Source organism: Coccinella septempunctata, chromosome 4, assembly GCF_907165205.1.
Source record: "Coccinella septempunctata chromosome 4, icCocSept1.1, whole genome shotgun sequence".
Classification (NCBI taxonomy): Eukaryota; Metazoa; Arthropoda; class Insecta; order Coleoptera; family Coccinellidae; genus Coccinella; species Coccinella septempunctata.
Window position 1 is genome coordinate 38360145 of NC_058192.1, and position 23127 is coordinate 38383271.

A 23127-nucleotide genomic window follows, 5' to 3' on the forward strand; every position below is an offset into this window, starting at 1 on the left:
AGAGTATTCCCAAAATATTTTTTTTCTTTCCACTCAATAATAGAAAGCTTTCGAAAAATAAAAAATGCGATCTGAAATTAGCCAAAATTACGTTGGACAGTAATTGAGATTATTTATGCCCTACGCCACTGCTAAACCGGAAATATGGATTCCGCCATATGTGCACCAAATTCGGTCACACCAAAATGAACAATATGCTCCTTCCTGTTGTTCTATGTTCTAAGATAAAACATGATCTATAACACAGGCCAACAAAATGAAAAAAAAATTTGGTGCCGGAAATCTAACATCTGATTTTAGATGTTTTTAATGTGCTGATTCCAAAAATGCCACCAGATTTTTTCTATCAGCTCTAGTTTCTGAGATACACGTTACAGGTTAAATGGTATATTTTTTTCTGATAAAGGACAACAAATAAAAAGATAAATATGTACTTAATCATCAAAATAGAAATTTCCCAGAATCTAATTAGCTAAATGGATACCTGGAATTGTCCCTGACCCAATGTTCCTATACTAGGAACTACTCAATACAATGCTCTTAATTACTTTTATACCTGTAATTGCCTATGACCCGATCCTTCTATACCTGCTTGGCTGTACTTGATTTAGTATATTACTGAGTTTTCCCAAGTAAAGTTGTGCTATCGTTTTGTATAATATTTGGTCGTTTTGTAGTATCAAGACACTGAACTGAAACAATGGCATCCACAAGCAGACGTACCTGTGTAAATCATCCCGATGTTTTTTGTTATGTGTGTGGTGAATACACTTTGAAAGAGAGCAGAAAAACGATTTCTGACTTGTGAATTTGTCGAGGTACTAATATTACATTTTATCGTAAAAGAGATAAGGATCTGCTGCCTTTTTTCACTCAGGAAAATGACTTGGTATTCTGTAACAATATAAAAGGGCTCTTAGAAAAAATGGGTTTGCCTGAATACACTCCAGATGATTGGCGCCTTTTTAATGACAGTTCAAAACGTAGTTTAAAATGTGTTCATTTACATAACGGTAACAAATATGGCTCAATTCCTATTGGTCATTCTACTACCACGAAGGAAGAATATGAAACAATAGCATTAGTTTTGAGAAAATTAAATACGAAGAACATCAGTGGTCAATTTGTGTTGATTTAAAAAAGATTAACTTCCTCCTTGGACAGCAGAGTGGTTATACAAAATATCCTTGTTTTTTGTGCCTTTGGGACAGCAGAGCTGAAAATGAGCACTGGGTTAACAAAAATTGGCCTTCAAGAGATGTCATGATTCAAGGAATACAAAACGTGATCAACGAACCTTTGGTTTCAAGAGAAAAAATCTTACTTCCGCCCTTGCATATCAAGCTAGGCCTAATGAAGCAATTTGTGAAGGCTTTAAATCGAGATGGAAATTGTTTTGGGTATTTGTCACGTAAATTTCCTGGCATTAGCACGGAAAAACTAAAAGCTGGTATATTTGATGGTCCTCAAATAAGGCAACTTGTTAAAGATCCACAATTCACCACATCAATGAACGAGACTGAATCTAACGCTTGGAGTTCATTTGTTCAAGTAGTACAAAATTTTCTTGGCAATCATAAAGCAGAGAATTACGTAGAATTAGTGGAAACTATGCTTTCAAATTTTAATATTCTTGGCGGTAACATGAGTATAAAAGTTCACTACCTCCACAGCCACCTAGATCGTTTTCCAGAAAACTTAGGTGATTGTAGTGAAGAACAGGGTGAAAGATTCCATCAGGATATTAAAACTATGGAAGATCGTTATCAAGGACGATGGGATAGCCACATGATGGCGGAATACTGCTGGAGCCTTCAGCGAGACTGCCCTAGTAAACTCCATTCTAGAAAATCCTATAAAAAAAATTTGTTATGTGATTAGTGACTAATGTAATTATGTAAATTGAGTTTTTGCAATGAATACCTAAATCCATGTGTCTTTGTTTTTTTTTAACTGTCAATAGTAATATTATATATTATAACAGCTATAACATAAATTATATATACAATTTTTTTGAAAAATCTCAAAAACTAGATCTGATAGAAAAAATCTGAGAACTTTTTTACATTCTGCATCCAAAAATTACTCAGGAACAGTTAAAAAATCGCAGGCACCAAAATGTGTGTTGGCCTGTGTAATCCTTGATATGAAATCAATTAATCTCTCCTTGCATATAGCTATAATTATACACTTCGTCATCTTATTATGAATAAGGGAAAATAAATTAACCGACTGCAGCATTGATATGAGAGATCGGCCGGGAGCAAAAACACGATTATATGACTTCGATGAGGATCGCTTTAAAACAAATATGGTTCCATCAGGTCTTCATCATGAATTCATTTAGAATGTTCAAAAAAGAAGTAAGAAGTTTGCTGTAAGTATCGGATAATAAAAATATATTCATTAGATTAATCGAATGGAAATATGAGATATCCAAAATAGTACAAAGCGGAGAAAGTATCCATAAAGGAGATGATAGGTATTGTATCATGCAATTCCGCGTGAAATTCATACATTCCCTGTAGATTTCCATTCAGAATTATAATCAATAAATTCTTAAGATAATACATTGCCTAGAAGAGCCTAAATTGTCTCCCAATTTCAAAGTTTGAAATCAAAAGTAAAAACTTTTGTAGAGTTTTAACACATCTTGAATATCATTTATCATTTATTTCCAATCATCCTTACATATTCTTACATATACAAGGACCTACAGGAGGCATAAATGCCCGTACATAGGTTGGCCCTGAAAACTAAAAAAGAAATTCAACTTGTAATATACATAGGCATACCTGCCCAGATTCCAAAAAGAAATAATCTCACAATGGTGGTGGTTTAGCATTTGAACACTCATATAAAGAAAAAAAAAATTTGATAGCAAAGGTATAATATCAGCCATTAGAACCACAAACTTTTCATTGTTGTACCACAACAAAATCAATTTCCCACCTTAGTCAACATTCAGATATTTAAAAAAAATTTTCAAATTTTTAAAAAGCACTTTTTTACTGACACTTAAATTTTTTAAATTCACTGGCAATTTATTAAAATACTTATATGCATAATATCTATAGCTTCTTTGACCTATTTTTAGAAATTTTTTTGGTGAGGATATATTTTTAAACCTAGTTTTATTTGTATTATTTAAATAACAATTTTTTAGTTCATTATACATGAAGATAATGGATCTCAACACAAAATAGTTCCTCAGGTCAAGTGGTCTGTTAAAATCCGTTTCATCAATTCCAATGACTTGTAATATCTTATTTTGTAGTCTTTTCAATGGGTTGTATGATACGTTATAGAGTCCACCCCAGCCGATTATACCATACACAGCTATTCTATTGAAAAGACCATAATAAACTTGTAAAAGTTGATTTTTGTAAAGAATATTCTTCAATCTATAAAACACATAAACTAGATATTTTGTCTTCTTGATTATGCTTTCAACATGCTTATTCCATCTCATATTACAGTCATAATAAATTCCCAGATATTTAGTAGTTGAAGCACGAATAAGTTCAACCCGATTAACCGAAGTTCGAAAGACATCAGGAACTGAGTCACTATAGATCCCAAAAGTAACAACACAACACTTGTTGACGTTGAGAACAAGGTTATTATAATACAACCATGCATAAATAGAATCCAATCTTTCTGACAATTGAAAAGCAAGATCATTCCAGTCAGGACCACTCATAGGAACAGCAGTATCATCTGCATAAGCAAGCAAATCACCTTGAAAATTGTCTGGCCTTCTGCATTCTGTAATTGTCTGGCCTCATGCTTATTTTTAGCTGTTTTTAGTAGAGATTTGAGAATTTTTTCATAGCTTAAATACTGATCTTTTTTCAGAATATTATTTCGATCATTTTTCCAGATTTTAAACAATTTGTCTTTCGTGTTTATAGAGTTTATTAATGCAGGTGTAATCCAGTTTTTACGAGGAATCTGATTTTTAGGAATTCGTTTAATCGACAATCTATTTATATTTTGTAACTTATGTAAAATTAAATCAAGAGCTGCTTCACTATTCTGAGAATTTATAACTTCATTCCAACTTTCATTTTTGCATAGGTCCAAAAATCGCCTCTTGTCAATCACAGTTTTATCGCGTTGCTTACTTATAACACTGTTATTGTTTATGGCAAAAAAAATTGGATACTGATCAGTAATATTATGCATTAATTTACCAGCTGTTGAATGTAGTATTCCCTTGACAAAAACATGATCAATACAAGATCCCTCTGTAGAGTTTTTATTTGGATGAGTACAGGAATTGACCATGGACTGATATCCGTTTTGCAAAAATTGATAAAAGTAGTCTTCAGTCTTCATATTAAATTCCATAAGATATAAATTAATATCACAAATAATGACATGATTTTCAACCGTCTTATTGCTAACTATGAATTGATTTAAGTCATGTATGAACCCATCCTAGACCAGTAATTTTCAAGCAACTTTTGATGGAAAGTTCTGTTATCAGACTAGAAGTATCTAAGTTTCCAAACTCTTCATTAACAATTTGGTATTCTTCTTCATTTTTTACATAAGTAACAACACCATCACACATGTTAATTCTACTATTATTTAGGAAATGTGAGTATCTATCTAGGCCAACAAAACTGATAATTTCCACCAATCTAGCCTCAGAACAAATTATCACTTCAGGCTTATGTTGCAAGGAATTAATTAAAGCTTCACGATTAACTAAGTTTTTTCTAATACTTCTAATATTAACATGCAAAATAAGATTAAAATCCCCAACATCATCAATACATAATTCTTCATTTGAATTAAATTCTCCTATATTCATAAAAATACTATATATATTTATATATAATCAAATGAAATCGACTAAAAGAAAACAATCTATAAAAGACTAGACTCTAAAAGGGGCTTCAGGCTTAAATGGATAGTTTGTATCACATACATATTGTTCCCATCTAACTTTGTAGCACTCACAGTTGTTTATGTCATCAGCTGAGTGTTCAATAGATCTTTTTTTAGTTAAATATAATACTTATTAGCGTTGATACAGTTAATGCATTTTCTGGTATCAGATTTACAACTTGATGTTTCATGAGCACCAGAACATTTGGCACACGCAGTAGGTCTATTGAAAATTTCTAGACACTTTTTTAAAGAGTGGTTATATCCACAACAATTTTTACAACGTTTTACATTAAAAATATCATAAACTTTGCAACTTTCATAACCAATAAATACATACTTTGATTTCATTATGATTGAGTATGCATCACTTGAAACTTCTGCTAACACAGAGAATCTATTATTTTTCTTTATACTTATGAACAATATCAACACTATTCACAGGCAGCTGATTTCTGGAAATAATGTCACTTGCTAATTGAGTTGGACTTCGATCTTCAGATATGTTTATTATTTTGATACACGGATTTTTCTTTGCATAAGCTTCCGCAGTTAAAACATCTCTGTTTTCAGTATTAATAACATCCGAAATTTCATCACAATCCCGTTTGCTATTACACTTGACATGGATAGATCCATTATTGGCTTTATTTATCATTAAGACTTTAGCACTAGTTTTGGAAGATACTTGATTTTTAATCAATCTTAGAGGATTACCTTTGAAATTTTTGGCAGGTTTAATTGTAATCCTTGCGACTTCATTTTTTTTCACAACATTTGATACTGCTGAAGCATAAGATGTAGAAGCATAATTGATTTTTTTTCCATAGTAGCAGCAGACGATATTAAAAAAGTGTTATGTCCCCTTAATTCATCGTTTTGTTTCATCAATTCAGCATTTAATTTTTTTTCGTATCTAAGCTCAGTGATATAATCCTGACATTCAGAACAGTTAGTATTTTGATCATATTTTCTCTTTTTACCTTTATCACTAGCAACAGAAGCAGCATCATCATCCGGTGATTTATCATCCGTATCCAGTTGATAAATATTTTCATCAAGTGTTTGATTAAGACCATTTTTTATATCGTCTAGGTGTTTTTGTAATATCAACAATTTTTTGTTGATATTGATAGTTTCAATATCACCTGTTGTTGGGGTGGTATCTCAATTGTACCTCAAGTTCTAAGAGTTCTGGGTTGTGAAAACTCAGGGACTCGAGGATTGAGATTGATAATGCGAATCACTTGTTAATGAACGTTTATTTTCTAATCTAACAAACTATATATAGTAAAATTGTACAATGACGTCAAGACCACATAATCGAAATCGAATTACATTTTGCATATTCAGTACATTTTTCTTTACTTGCAATATTGCTGCAGTTGGATTAAGGAATTTTAGATATTAAAACAAACTATTGCAATCCTTTGTCTCACCTGGCCTACTTACACATGAAATAACAATTATGAAAGAGAGAATGATCTAAATAATTTCGAATGGAAATATTTGGTTGAATTGAGTTCATGAATTTTTTGATATATCTAATTTTGGATATTTATTGTACGTTTCGTACACCTGTACTGTTTACTTCACAAGGCGATGTGTTGTCGAAGGTTATGTTATGTATGACGTGATACAAAAAAACCTTTACTCTTACTCACTTTTTTTAAAACTGTTGATCTACAGAAACCACCATCGCAAATCATACAAACTACAGATCTCCTTAAGATCCTTTTCTCATTACATTACAGTTTAAATGTTCCATGAGCTGTGATTTTCAACATCAATGCATTTTAGATTTCAGGATGAAGAATCTATCATCACATGGAATTGAATCACTTTCCTTAGATAGACCTTAAAACTCCCAGCTGAGAGTGCACAAACTCTTTACTCACTCAAGATATTTCCATTCTATACTCTCCTTCATAAACTTCGTCAATTCAGTTTTGAACATAACCTCTTAATGTAGTCATTTTTGAAAGATCCTCATTTTGAACGTACTGTATCATAACATATTTAAGTACAAATCTGGGTCAGCTAGTGACTGAAGTCAGGTTACGTCAATGCCAGCTGATATGCTGATCTCGCTTGGCTGTTGCGAATATGGACCTTATCGACTTGAGTGAACGGATCGAAGAGATCTCGAATTTTTGAAAATGCAGAATTTATCTCGATATTTTGCGCCCGACTGTGGGTTTCGGAACGTGCTACGGGATATGGTTTTCTTGCTATTGGTGAGCGTTTCCATGTTGGTTTCGTAGAGAAAATGAGGTTGATCCTCAGGAATTATCAGACTCCTCCCGAAACTATAAGAAACGATAACAGGCCCCAGGTAAAGCTGGATGTGTTTTCATTCGTGTTGAAAAATCTCGAATTTCTGAAGTTTTTTTTCTCGTATGTCCTATTTGTTTTTCGAGTCGAGAGTGGTACGCGCCTATGCTGCGCTTATTCGTCTTTCGTTTTGCACTTTTCGCGGACGTGGACGTGCGGCGGTTTTCGAAGAAACAGAGAATTCCCTAACCTCTAAATCAGCTGATTTTCCCCTATTACTTCTCCCACACGGTGCTTACGAAATTAGTAGTACGAGATAAACTCCAATATGCAAATTTTCAATATAATTATTAATTATTTTTTACATAATTATGATAAGTTCTGCGTAAACATCAAATAGGTCTTCGCAGTGCCCTCCCAAAGGGATCTTCTTAAGTACACAATGGTTTTCATAGGTGGCGGGTAGTGTGAAACAAAGAAAATCTAGAATAATTCAAAAATTACTAATGATAAAGAATTTATTCCAACAGAACAAATTGTGTGCTAATTAATGGCGTAAAAAAGTACAAATTTAAGTTTTTCGCTAACTTCACGCATCGTATAAAACAATAGTGAATTGCTGGAAAACCAAAAATCATAATGAAGTAGTAACTACAACAGGATAAATTGGAACAAATCCGGTAGTAAATATTGACATTGAAATTTTTTCGAAATCAGAAAAAGTTGGTCTGAGTGTGTACTGGGCATTAAAAGTTATAACTACGAATAAATAAATATCTATTCAAGATATTGAGATAATTTCAACAGAGAACAAATTGAGTACTAAATATTGACCTTATTTTCATAATTTGTTCCACCAACTTTTTGCTAATTTCACGCGGACAAACTGTAAGGCCAGGCGCAAATAGAAACGCAGGTTAGTGAGGTGGCGCAGGGTGACGCAGCTTTTTCCTGCGCTGCACGTACTCGTTCATTAATTCATTCATTCTTTCCTGTATCCCGTTACCGGGAATAAATCTACAAAAAAGAACAGACTTATAATTTCCTAGGGTTAATTGGGACTGTGTGCCCTCCTGTGACTGAAGAAACCCAACCGTGACCTACAGATCTTTCCACACTCCGGTCATGAATAGTCACTAACAGGATCTGGCCGCCGCTGTATTCTTCTCGAGTCTCCGTTATAACTGTGCACCATAGACCTCCACTGTGACCAGTCTAACCCTAGTTGTTCCCAGTTATGATTGGCATTAACTGATTTTAGAGATTGATGCAGTGTATCCTTAAACCGCTTACACTGGCATCCTGGTTTCCGGGCTCTCTCTGTCAATTCGCCATACAGAGCTATTTTGGGGAGTCTTGTGTCTTCCATCCTCAGGATGTGGCCGCTCCATCTGAGTCGGGCCTCGTTACTTGAGTCTCAATTGTTGTACAACTCGCGCGTTGCAAGACTTCTGCATTCGAAACTTTGTGGAACCATCTGATGTCCATTATCTGTCTAAGATGACGTTGCGTTTGTTCGAGCTGTTTGATATGTCGCCTGTAGGGCGTCCAGCTTTCGCTTCCATCATGAAGCGTTGGGAGGACGACTGCTTTGTAAACAGCTGTCTTGGTCTTCAGATTGAGGTCGTGATTTTGAAACACTCTGACCTTTAGCTTCCAGAATGCCCGTGATGCCGAATTGATACGGTTGTGTATTTCCGTGTCTAGGTTAGCCCTTTCATTCATTCATTCATTCATTGCTGTATCCCGTTACCGGGAATAAATCTACAAAAAGAAGAAGGTTAGCCCTAGTATTTATGAAGCTTCCCAAGTATTTGAACTGCTCGACCTGTTCTAGAGTTTCATTCTCCAGGCTGATATGTGTTTGAATGCTTTCTGGCGGACTTACCAGCATTTTGGTTTTGTCGATATTGAGTCTGAGGCCTAAAGCTTCGTATATATGTTTATAGGTGTCCAGCATTATCTGTAGATCCTCTGAGCTGCTAGCGATAAGTGCGCAGTCGTCTGCATATTGAAGTTCCGTGATAAACTTCGAACGGGTTTTTGCTCTGAATCTTATTCCAATACCTCTTACTCATGTCAGCAATTATCAAGACAGCTATGGCGAAAATATTGAACAGTAAAGGCGCAAACACGCAGGCTTGTTTTATCCCAGAGTTGGTAAAGAAATGGTCGATTGTATGTATGTATGCCATTATGCTGTATTCTAGAGTTGTTGTTGGTATGAAGGCTTTTTCACACTGCTAAGAATTTTTCGGGTACTCCAAGGCGTCCCATGATTTTCCATAGCGCTCTTCGATTCACCGAGTCGAAGATCTTAATTAAATCTATGTAGGCTGTATAGATCCTTGATTGTTGTTCACGGGCCTTCTCTTGCAGCTGTCGCAGTGTGAAAATTAGGTCCACCGTACCTCGATTTGGGCGAAAGCCGCAATGGGATTCAGGTAAAAGCTTTTCTAAGAGTGGAATCAGACGATTGGCCATATTCTTCGAGAGAATTTTGCCGGCCACGCTAAGCAACGATATGCCCCTGTAATTGTTGCAATTTGACGTATCGCCTTTGTTTTTATAGAGGTTGATAACGAAAGCGTCTCTCAAGTCTTGTGGCACATCTCCTTGTTCCCAGATCTTGCGGAATAGTGCTAGGAGACTATTGACAATGTCTTCATCCAGGGCTTTGAATATCTCCGCTGGAACGCCGTCTAGACCCGGTGACGTTATCATTTTTCATATTTTTTACCGCACTTATGATTTCCGACATTGAGATTTCGTCATCAAGCGATGTCATCGGACTATACGCGGGGAGCAGGTCTTAAATGAATAAATCCGAGTCGTTATTTTTATTCAAGACCTGCGAGTAATGCACCTTCCATCTTTCGAGAATTTTTCTATCATCACTTAGTATAGCTCCATGAGCATCTCTTATTGGAAATTTAGATTTTCTGGTTGGAGCATAAACAATTTTAATAGCTTCGAAAAATCGCCTGTAGTCATGGTTATCGTCGTAAGCTTGTATTTCCCTAGGTTTTTCTTTCCACCAGCTATTCTTGATTTTCCTTATTTCTTGACGGACCTCACGTTTTATGTTTAAAAGGCTCTTTTGGGCTGCAACATCGCCAGGCTTGTTAATTGCCGGTTTCATCGCTTTGTGTTTTGCCTCCAAAAGAGGTGCGATATGAGTTTCGTTGTCGGCGAACCAGTCTGGGGATTTTCGGGAACGTTCTGTGCCCAGTATTCCTTTCGCTGTATTTGTAAGAAATGATTTGAAGCGGAGCCAATGACTCTCAATGTCGTCGTTATAATCCGGTGGGGTTAGGCTATCTTTGACGGCAACTGTGAATCTTTCTTTTATAGAAGGGTTTTGTAGTTTGGAGATTTGAAGGCAATGATGTTCACAAACGTGTTATTCGCTGCAGGAAAGCGTAGGGTCATTCTGAGATGCCAACTGGATTTTCCGTTAGTTTGGCGGCCAGGTCGTTTCTAATGGCGAAGCCATTATTATGTTGTCTGATTTCGCCTTCCGGCAAGCCTTTCCAGAAAAAAGTATACGCTTGTTCTACCAAGCTACCTTCGTCCGAAAAGCGTGTCTCGCTTAAGGAAACTATTGCAATGGAAGCTGCTCCTACTATCTGACAAGTCACTGTCACGCTTTATTTGCGCGGTGTTGTTCTTTTCTATGTTTTACAAAAACGCTGTGTCACCTCACTAACCTGCGTTTCTATTTGCGCCTGGCCTAAAGGTTCCTATACACCAACGCGGTACTGCGGGAACGGGGACGACGCGGGATCTTCTTCATCGGATGAGGAATCCATTTCAATATCAATCGTTTTTTTTTTCGCCGAAAATACATAATAATCGTCACGTTACTGCGTACTTCACCGCTTTGGTGTGAGAAAAAACTTCTCGCTTCCCGCAATACACTGCGTCGTTTCCGCTCCCGCTCCCGTTCTCGCAGTACCGCGTTGGTGTGTAGGAACCTTAAAGCATTCAATACTTTCAGAAATCCAAATTTGCTGAAAGGAATATATGAGATGGGATTCAATGCTCCCTCCAAAATACAAGAAACAGCACTTCCAACATTGTTGGCAGTACCTTCACAGAATTTGATTGCACAGTCTCAGTCTGGTACAGGTAAAACTGCAGCATTTGTTTTAGCTATGCTCAGTAAAGTTGATGTATCTAAGAAGTATCCACAGGTAAAAAATTTATTATTTGAAAACTGATGTAGTATTGATAGTATTCCTTTTAAGATACTATGCCTTTCTCCTACCTATGAATTAGCTATTCAGACTGGAGAAGTAGCTGCACATATGGCCAAGTTTTGTCCAGAAATTGAAATGAAGTATGCTGTTCGGGGAGAGGAAGGTAAGTTCACCATAAATCTTATAATTATTTCATCTAATGCATATTTCTAGATGAAAATTTTCGCAATTCCAGTTCCAAGTGGTACAAAATTAACTGAGCACATCATAATTGGTACTCCAGGGAAGGTAATGGATTGGGCTCTAAAATACCGTCATTTTAATCTCCAGGAAATAACAGTGTTTGTGCTTGATGAAGCTGATGTTATGATTGCACAGCAAGGTCATCAGGACCAGTGTATAAGAATACACAAGTGAGTAAAAATAGTTCAATTAATAGTAACATTTATTAAATCAGTAACTTGTAGGAAGCTCAGCTCTAAATGTCAGATGATGTTTTTCTCTGCTACTTATAATCAGAAAGTTATGGAATTTGCCAAAACCATTGTTCAAAACCCTATAATCATTAGGTTGAAGAGGGAAGAAGAGAGTTTAGATAATATTCAACAATACTATGTGAATTGTGGTAGTAAAATGGCTAAATACAATGCTCTTACTAATATATATGGAACTGTTGGTGTAGGTCAAGCAATTATTTTTTGCCAGGTAGGTGTACCTCTCTATGTAATCTTGTTTAATTTCTTATAGTTATTAAAAAATGGATCCTTTTATACATAAAGGGTGAGTCTCTGACTCCTACAAATATTTTAACAGTAGATTCTTGAGGCCAAAAGGAACACTGTTTTCCTCTACCATTTTTTCCGAAAGGCTCGGTTTGAAAGATCTACTATTAAAAGTCAAAGACTCACCCAGTGTATGGATATATTTGTATTCCTTATTTAAAGTGTCCAACCGAAACTAGTTTTCACAGCCAAACTGAAACCGAATGTTGGCTTTAGTCTCAGTTTCGATCTAAAACAAAACTGAAATAATTTCATATTTCTGTGGGAAAAGAACTTATAAGGATGAGTCCTAATTTTTCAAGAGCATAATTATCATCATTCAAGGAAATGCTAACTGATCATTAACATAACATAACAGTTTAGGTATCGAATAAATAATTTTTGCTTTTTGTAAAATGTTGAAATTTTTGTTTGTATAACTGTTAATTGCATATTTACAATCTTGTTTTACATTTATAGATAGTCAATTTATTTTCGATGGACAGTTTCGATTTTTCGTTTAGTAACCAGTACATTTTTTCACTTTCATGTCAAGTTGTTTCCCTTTAATTTTGATGTGAGTTTTCCATCTCAGTTTTTCGTCCAAATGCAGTCTGTTGTATGATGAATAAGGCGCAATAATTTATTTATTAAATACTGTCTGAAGCCCGTTTGTAACAGCCGAAAATTCTCTGGAGAATTCTCTACCAAATTTTGGTAAGAAAACGGCAGAGATTATTTTGTATGCAACTGAACAGTGAATTCTACCGAAAGTAATGAATTCACGGCGCATGAATCCTCGAGTAAATTCTCTAGAGAATTCTAGGCTGTTGCAAACGGGCTTAACTGTATAATATGTAAGGTATCGGGTAATGAATCTCTAGATCTTAGATTAACTCTTTATTCCATTATTTCTAGCTTTCGTCCAATATCTTGGACGTCTTCAGGGAGCTACAATTTATTTTATGTTATCATTAACTTACAATTTCTTACAATTCTAAAAGGCGCACCGAAAATTCAGTTATCTCTCGGAAAACTCCAAAATCCAAAAATTTAAATGTTATAAAAATTGTCTTCAACATACAATCTGTTATAAAAATTTTGTTCAACATACAATCTCTCAATCCATAATCACAATCAAATATTTCGCAGTAACTAACGAAAGGAGAGCACATAGTAGCAAATGATAATCTCTTCAAAATGGTGGTTTACACATTACCACAGAGCACCACAGAACAATAATAAAATGGGTAGATGAAGATAGATGGCCAAGATATTGGCCGAAAGCTAGAAGAAATGGAATAAAGAGTTAATCTTAGATCTAGAGATTCATTACCCGATACCTTACTTATTATATAATTACATCAGAATCTATATTTCCCACTGTCCAACTGACTTCGTCACCTAGATGTGTTGTCATATCCCCTAATATGTCCCCATTCGAGTCTTGAATGTATTACAAACAACTATCTATTAACTATCTATCCTCTTCTTCCCCTTTGATTTCCCTTAGAAATCTAGGTTTTTTATTGTGTATCTTCTGTTTTTCCCAACATTCTCTACTATTTTATTATATATTCGAATTGTCGACGTCACTGTATATGGAGTGGAATAAATTTATTATTATATTATTATTATTCCAAAGTTATCTCATAATGTGGTGATAACATTCTGTACTCTAACCTTGCAGCCAATTTTTATTGGTTGTAGGTCTTTTGCGTCGAAATTGCAGTTCTTCATAATTTTGTCTCATACTATTTCTTTTAGCGATCAAACCCGCTATTTCTTTCCATTTAGAGGAGAATGATTCATAATGGGTTGGTATCAATGTTTATTTATATATTTTTTATTTATTTATACGGACAAACCATTTTACATTATAATAAAAATAATACTATTCAAAACATAATATCAAAAATAAACATGAATTTCTAAAACTCTCCAAATTTTCATCTAGTAATCAAGCCTTGCGATTCGAAATATCGCTTTTGTGAAAAAATTGATGCAGAGAATAGATCCATGTCGCAACCATTCGCTGAACGAAGTGCTCTATCGATTGGACCATTCATAGTGTGAAACGTTTCCCTGGATCTCAACAATATTGGCTTACAGTTTAGTCCTATTCGATTCAATAGGTATTCACTTTCGACAAAATTGTTCAATAGTTTGTACACAAACATTATGTCGAAGTTTTCTCGTCTCATTTCTAATGATCTCGGTTGATAAGGGATAAGATATTTTGTCTGTGTACAGCATAACCCGGTGACCCAACGGTGGTGGGATATTCAAGGATACTCCTGACATTGCTACAGTAAACTGTCTTTAAAACATTTAAATTGTTGAAATGTTTCATTGTTCTTTTCATGTATCCGAGCATTTTGAACGCTCTGTTCGTAACATATTGTATCTGATGTATAAAGTTCATTTTCGTATCGAAATACATCCCAAGATCTTTCACAATTGACGACTCTCTCAAGACTATCTGGTCCATTTTGTACTCAAACAGATGTGGTGATTTTAATCTATTGAATCTCATTACTTGACATTTTTCCATGTCATTTGCTGAACTCCACTCCATAATAGCATTCAAATCGAGTTTTAACAATTCACAATCAGTGATGTCATTTGACGAAAAAGTTTGAAGTCATCTGCGAAAAGTAGGAATGAACAGAATCTAATTGCTTTTCCTATATCGTTAATGAATAGCAGAAATAAGAGTCCCGAAATAGGTGAACCCTGAAGTATACCAGATTCCATAATGAATTCCGTTGAACATATACCTGATATGAGCACTTTTAGTTCAATGTTCGACCGGCTAACCAATCTAATAACGGGGAGTCGATCCCTTGAGCTTACCAATGAGCAACCATTGAGCAACCGAATCGAATGCCTTCTTGAATTCTGTATATTCAATATATTTCATGCTATTACAAATATACATTTGTTTGCACACGTCATTATAATTATTACCACTATTAATTTAGTATCACAGTTGCTGCAGTCTAAAATTACAGAGATAAACTACACTACTTAACATAAATAAAATAAAATTTGACAAGACACTAATAATATTAATAATCTTGACCCTCAGTCACAACCACACGAAACGCATCATTTAGGTATGAGTTTATGCTATAAAATGCATTTTTAAGTAGGTAGCACTCAATTGTTTTAGGGAATGTTTTGCTGTCTAGAAGCTGCACATTGCCAGGCAAGACATTATAAAATAAGGGTCCGTAATAGTTTACTCCGTATCGACTATGACTCAGTCTAAATTTCTGTATGTTTATGTGTAAATTTTGCCTGGTATTATGATCATGTACTCGTATATCATTATTTCTTGTATATGAACCAAGGTTCTCCCTTACATATTTTAGGCATGTATATACAGGGTGTCCGGGGAATAACTGTACATACTCTTACCAGAGATAGAGTTGGACTAGCTGGTTACGGATCAACTATTAAAAATTAATTTCTGGATTTCCCTAGAAAGCTACAGGGAGATTTTCCAACTTCATGGAAACACTTAAACCATCATAAAATCCAAACTTATTGACGAATATTATTGAAACTTGGGAGGTTATTGACACATGCTAAGGTCAAGTCAGAAAGATATCAATTATTTCATTATTCCAGGGCCGGACTCATTAATCTTCATTTAAAGTATTCAGGGTAAAAAAAACACTTTGTATTTCGAATTACAAATAATTGATTCGTTTTTTCGGAATGTTTTCCATTCTTCATGGATTCTAATATTGTATTTGAGTCAGAAGATTGGTCGTGACTGATCTTTTCGGTATGAATCCATGCTGTTCGTCTATAAATATATGCCTGAAGCATGGTGATATTTTTTTCACTAGTAGGGTGTCGAGCAACTTTGGTATGTATGATGCTTTAGAAATAGGTCTATAATTCTTAATATTGTTCTTGTCACCGGACTGGAATTTTGTGATTATAAAATTGAGTTTCCATTGGGTAGGAAACCATCCGGAACGTAGAGATAGACTGAAGAGGTCACATAATGGAGATGCCAATTCAGCTCGACATCTCTTCAAAAATATGGAAGGAATTTCACCGGGACCTCCGTCATTTTTTTTCCCCAAAATTTCTCCGAAATAAAAAAAAATATCTCGTGTATTACTGCATATTTCGTCATTTAAGTACATAGTGTATGGTAAATTGTTATTTTCTATTAATCATTAACATATTTCCAGAAATATTTTGGGTTGATGTCAATAGACTACTGATTTTATATAGTTTTTATAGCAAGTTTCAGATTCTTCCTTGCATTCTCTTCTAATTCTAACAAATTCTGTATAGTCTTCTATCCGTTGACTGAGTTTAAATTTCTTGTGAGCTGCTTTTTTAAGAGAGATTATTTTCTTTATTATTCTATTCTGAGTTTTGACCCTTCTCGGTACATATTCGTTAATGATCGCAAATACAACGTTATAAAACATATTTGTACTCTCCTCTATTTCATCAGAGATAACCAAGTTCCATTCCACGTTAGCCAAACTTTCAATGATGCAGTCGAAGTTTGCCGCCTTGAAATCATAATATAAGAGAACAGGAATATTTTCGTTAATTTCGCCTTTGTCTGATTATTTTATGTCGAAGGTTAAGGCGGGGTGGTGAGGGTCGCACCGAACCAGTTCATCAGGCGATTTTGTAACGTGGGTATCATCGTATGAAACAAATACAAGATCCAATAATGCCTCATTTATATTCCTTGTTGTATTTATTTGATTTAAACTGAGAAGTGCTGCTGTATTACTTAAGAGAAACTGCGGCCTAGTCATAACACAAAAACTGTTTTTATCCGATGTGTCCCAACATCCGCCAGACATATTAAAGTCTTCACAGCAGATCAGATTTACATTATCGTAGTTATCAACCATTGTTTCGAGTTCATTTAGGTTCGCAATGAGTGTCCATATAAATAATATTTTTGCAGTAGTATTCTTTATTTCTAGCAATCCCTTACAGCAGTGTTCTTCGTCTGATTTTTCATTATTGGAACATTTCATGATGAGGTGTTTTACTGCATGTCCATTACCATTACTTTGTGGATAATACGGAATAGATGGGGCATGAGAAACACTTCACTTATCGAAAAACTTTGAAACTTCATTTGAATCGAATGGAGGACCATTATAATTATAATATATTTCGTGCTAGGGAAAAATACATATTTCTTGCACATGTCAAAAGGAACAATATACATAAAACAATACAATTTGTAGACAATGTAGGTACAATACAAAAAACATACACAAGAAATACAAAAAAACTGTAGTTAGGAAGAAACCAATCGAAAGTCGAACTGCAAGAATTCATCGACATCATAAAAAGCTCTCTACAAAAGAAAAGACTTCGACCTGGCCTCCGACCTGAGCCTCAAGGGAACACCTGTATCTACAAAAACGTTCCTTAAACTATTAACAACTTGAAGTGTATCTGATGTCCTATTTACATAATGAATCACAGTAGGCCATCCACTAAAACGATATACATATCCATACATTTTCGCCAAAATATCTTAAGCCTCAATCATTTGCCTTGTGACTTACAATATTTTTGCAAAAATGTGTCGCTATCTGATATAATGTTTACCTGCCTAACTAAATAAATCTTTAGAACTATCTTGAAATGGTCATTTTGCTACTACTCCAACATACATGAAAGTTTCTTTTTGTAATGATGGTCTCAAAATTGGACATTTGTAACAAAAACAAAATTTTGTTTTTGATATGATATACGGCCAGAAAACAGTTTGATGTGCTCTACGTTTAGCTCGCTCTATCCCTTGATGAGAAGTGAAGTCGATCTAGAACGAATTTTCGAGCTTCTTTTGGAATTACAATTTGACAAATTTCGATTAATTTTCAGGAAAGCCATTCACAATATATTTTTTTTTAGTTTAGTTTTCGGTACTCCGTATCATTTTTTGTTACCTTTTCTATTTCTTCAAGCAACAGATCAGTGAAATGAGATTTTCTTGTATGGTCTGCAGTTCCATTTACTAAAGATATTTGATGGATCATAAAATATTTCATGTCCTATTTACATAATGAATCACAGTATGCCATTCACTAAAACGATATACATATCCATACATTTTCGCCAAAATATCTTAAGCCTCGATTGCCTTGTGATTTACGATATTTTTGCAAAAATGTGTCGATATCTGATATAATGTTTACATCATATTACATTATATTATTATATTATATTACAGATCAGTGAAATGAGATTCTCTTGTATGGTCTGAAGTTCCATTTACTAAAGATATCTGATGGATCATAAAATATTTCATTTCGAATGAATTCTTATCCATATTATCAAGAAAGTGCACATGTCTCATGTTATTCTGCCTTAATTTAAAACCGCGAAAACGCGAAAATAGGACGGCAAGAGCTCCGGAAAATCAACCAATTTTTTGTGGAACAAATAACACCTGGGAGTAGATGAAAGGAGTCATCAATGTAATAGAACTGTCCACACACTGAGAAGACATTAAGTTGTCGAATCTGAATTTATCTGGGTTTTCACCCAACACAAATATCCAACAGAACCAAGATAATTTTATTGGATTCCGGCCAGATGGACATCCACTCGAGATAAACCTAAAAATAGACTACATCACAAGTAAACTTTAAAACACCCCACCACAAGAAGAACAGTACCTTAGAGGATACAAGACACAAATAGCAGTGCGTTAAAAAACGCAAAAGATGCTACTCACCAAATGACATAACCCAAAATCGACCTAATTATCAAACTCCGACAGAAAATAGATTCTTATCTCTGGAATCCGATAAAACAGATAATGAAAACTAAACAGAAAGAAACACAAGTACTCAAAGAACCTACTCTTCCGCCAAAACCACCGCCAATATTCATTTACGGTGTTAAGGACTACAACGCAATGATCACGAACCTAAGCACCGTCACAGGGACCTATACCAAAGCATTGAGAGTAGAAACTGTCAAAATAAGTCCTCGTACAATTGAAGTTTATAGAAAACTTATCGAAAGAGGAAATATTATATTACATATCAAACAAAGGAAGATCGAGCCTACCGTGTAGTGATTCGAAACCTTCACCATTCTGTACCCATAGATGAAATAAAAAATGAGTTAGCCAAATCAGGACACAATCTGCGCAACATGATAAATATTACCCACAGAGCAACAAAGAAACCACTGTCAATGTTCTTTGTTGACTTGAAACTCCAGCCAAACAACAATCTATGAACGAGAATTCATCTACCATACAACAATTACAGTAGAGCCTCCTAGGAAAAAGAAGGACATAGTGCAATGCATGCGTTGCCAGGAATACGAACATTCCAAGGCATACTGCTTCAAACCATATAATTGTGTGTAAGTGTAATGAACAACATGACACTAGGGAATGTCGAAAACCAAGAAATACCCCTGCAAAATGTGTGTTATGCGATGGTGATCTCCTAGCAAACTACAAAGGCTGTTCTGTCTACAAAGATCTCATACAGAAAAGAAACCCAAGAAGCAATCTTAATAGAACAATGATTAATCAATCCGAACCACCTTTCATCTCAAATGGTCCCCCTAAAATCAAGTACTAACGAAACGCAGAAATACCAGCAAACATATGCAGATGCATTACAAATCGAGCATTCCTACATAAATAGACAAGATAGACTAGGATTATGAGAACTTTAGATGTTTCTAGAAGAGTTCAAAAATACGAGTATGTTCTCCCAACTGATGAACCAAAACAGTATGATCTTGAATCTACTTACAACTGATATTAGCAAACTGAACTTAAAATGGCTACTAAAATTTTCAGGATTGCAACATGGAATGCCAACGGTCTAGCAAACCACAAACATGAGGTGATCACCTTCCTCGACATAAACAAAGTAGATGTAACAATTGGTCTTGTATAGACAACTTGTTTATTGCCATTTCTAATCTTCATTCCTCCCTTCTTATAGGATGTGTTTACCGCCCCTATCCATGCCCTTCTGATACCGAATGTGCTTGCTCAGTTCTTAACAGCAGCCTCAACACAATATTAAAACATGATGATCACTGGAGACTTTAACTGTCCAGATATCGACTGGACATTGATAGCGATGCCTCCCCAGAATTCACCCTCCCTTCCCTACGCTGATTTTGTTTTTAACTGTGGCTGCCAACAAATGGTGTCTCAACCGACAAGATTCAGAGCAGGACAAGTTCCATCTCTGCTTGATCTCCCCATAGTTTCGGATCCAAATATTATCTCCGAAAAATCATCACTCGGATGGCCGAATCTGGTTTCATAAACCCTCCCGGCCAATAAGCGATAAATTTTGTATTTTAGATTTGAATATTGGAGGCATTTGGAAGGACAAATGTGATTATGTTTCAAAATTAGCAGAAGAGCATGATGCGCAGGTGATTCTTCTCCAAGAAACCCATACGGTCACAGAGGAAAACCTCCGCGAAAGGGACTCCTGAAAGGTTATGCATTAATCGATTATTATTAGCTTAGTTCCGAAATAGAGTACCAGAGTCCTTTGGAAAAATCCGACCACATTGTATTGTCGACTGAAATACAGCTGCCCTCCTAACCGTGTGAGCATTAGAAGACAAAAACGTTGAGGTTGATCAATTATGATGGGGTTTCCACTCATCTCAATTCTCTTGACTGGTCCAGTATCTTAGATGGTGCAGATATTGATTCAGGGTGGAGGATATTCCTGGTCAAAACTCGTGAGACTGTTCTGGCAAATGAGCAAGAGAGGACGGTTCGACGGAATGCACTGAAATAGTGGATAGATGAGCACATCATTCATCTCGTGAGGCAGAAGAAATCCCTGTGGAGAAAGTTCATTCGACACAATCTAGCTGAAAATTTTGGGAAACATCGTTTTTTTTTGTCTGCCAAATTATTCAGCAACAGAAGGCTTCTTATGAAAGAAAATTGGTGACTTCAAAGAAATTGTACAAATGTGTGAGTTCCTCAATCAGTTCCAAAGTCAGTATCCCTGCTGTAAGAAATCAGTCAGGTGTTATATGCAACAGTCAGAGTGAATCGGCGGATGTTTTCTCTGGGATATTCGCCTCTGACTTTACTATGGAACCTGTTGGTGTTATTCCCAAACCTAGTGTGGCCCATACCGAGGCAGACATACCAGACCTCACGATTGACCAACAAATCTTTGAGAAGACACTGCGAGATTTGAAATTGGACACAACTCCGGGTAACGATGGACTCACAACGCGTTTACTTAAAGAATGTGCTGAAGATCTCTCCGTCCCCCTGCACATTTTGTTCACAAAGTCCATTTCCAACATTCCATCTGAATAGCTCACTGCACCGATAATACCTATATTCAAAAAGGGGATAAACTTGATCCATCCAACTATCGTCCCATCTTTTTCAAAAGTCTTGGAGAGATTAGTGAGCGATCACCTGACGCGTTTTTGTCCAAACAAGAAGCTGATCCCGACGTCTCAGCACGGATTTGTCCCTCAACGTTCTACAACAACAAATATTCTCTCCTGCGTTGCTGAGTGGACCAAGGCTGTAGATTCCGGTTCTCCAGTTGATGTAATGTATCTGGATTTTTCAAGGGCATTCGACCGGGTTCCGCATAGACGACTTCTCGCTATGTTGGATCACCTAGGAGTGAGAGGAAAACTTTTAAGCTGGCTGAGATCCTTCCTGTGCATTTGCAGGTTTCGTGTGCGGGTGGACGCTGCTCACTCCTCGGTTGAGGAACGAGTCACTTCGGGTGTCCCCCAAGAATCAGTATTGGGACCAATACTATTCATTTTGTTAATCTCCGACTTTCCTCCGTTAGTTCAGTCAGCCCTGTCCTCGTTCGCTGACGACACAAAACTGTTCATCCTCCCCCGTCTATAGAGAGATATTCTCCAGCGGGACCTCGATGTCCTCTCCAGGTGGTGTCATGACTGGCTGTTTCGCTGAACGTCGGCAAATGTTGCGTGCTTCATATTGGTAAAAACAACCCGAAGTTACCATACTCGATTGACGGTTGTATGCTGGAATCAGTGACCCGACACGTCGACTTGGGCGACACTGTCGACTCGGATCTATGCTGGTCGTACCATGTGGCAGCGGTTACGGGGATAGCAAATGATTTACCTGCCGAGAAAAACTTTTAGAAGGAGCAGTGTTTCAACGAGGGACTGTACAAAACCTACATACATACCATTATGGAGTATGAGGGACAGGTGTGCTGGCCATCAACTAGGTCCATCCAGTGTTGGACCACCCGCCCAACCATACACGTACCCTCGCCCATCGTATGAAGATCGCCTTCACATTTTTGGTCTCCCTAGTTTTGCCGAACGTCGAGGCAGGGGTGATCTAATTTTCACGTACCGCGCCATAAATGGTCATTTAGGGGAAGAGGTGAAGGGGAAGAATACGAATTTAAATTCGTATTATTATGACTTTAGCCTTGCGGCTTTCACACTCCTCTCCAGAGGAAAATTCACTTATCCCAGATATCTCAGATATCAAAAGGATTAAGCTCTGTTGGAGCCCTTTCGAGGTTTTCGGGCTCGTGGTGGTGGTCGGGTCCGGGTCGCTCATCGGCTCCCTGCCGCCGGTTGGTTTCCTGCTCCACCCGCATTTCCTGTCGGAGCAGACGGTGTTCCTCTGAATTTCCCATCTACTTACGTACAGTTCTCGCCGTTCCCAGCAGTACCGCCTTCTGCATGACTATAGATATTTTCGTCCAGCTGAAGTTTCCTCAAGTTCTCTAGTAGTTTCTTCGGTATCAGGCCTGTAGATGATATGACAATAGGGATGGTCTTGATATCTTTCAGCTTCCACTGTCTCCTTGTTTGTTCCTCGAGATCTCTGTACTTTGAAATTTTTTCAGTGTGCCTATCTAGAAGATTGTTATTATTGGGAATCGCCACATCGATGAAAAGAGCTCTGTCCTCATCCTTATTGAGCAATATGAGGTCTGGTCTATTGT

The 23127-nt window shown here is 36.2% G+C and overlaps 2 protein-coding genes across 2 annotated transcripts in view; both read left to right on the forward strand.

The window, feature by feature from the left end:
• The window catches only part of LOC123312503, a 416804-nt gene that overhangs the window by 342008 nt on the left and 51669 nt on the right, over positions 1-23127 (forward strand). The gene's annotated exons all lie outside the window — the stretch shown is intronic.
• Positions 1-23127, forward strand: part of LOC123312499 (DEAD-box helicase Dbp80) — a 72864-nt gene that overhangs the window by 12433 nt on the left and 37304 nt on the right. The window contains exons 3-6 of the mRNA XM_044896955.1: positions 11174-11369; positions 11424-11538; positions 11611-11788; positions 11843-12080. Of these exons, the coding sequence (XP_044752890.1) occupies positions 11174-11369; positions 11424-11538; positions 11611-11788; positions 11843-12080 (727 nt within the window). The remainder of the gene's footprint in view (positions 1-11173; positions 11370-11423; positions 11539-11610; positions 11789-11842; positions 12081-23127) is intronic.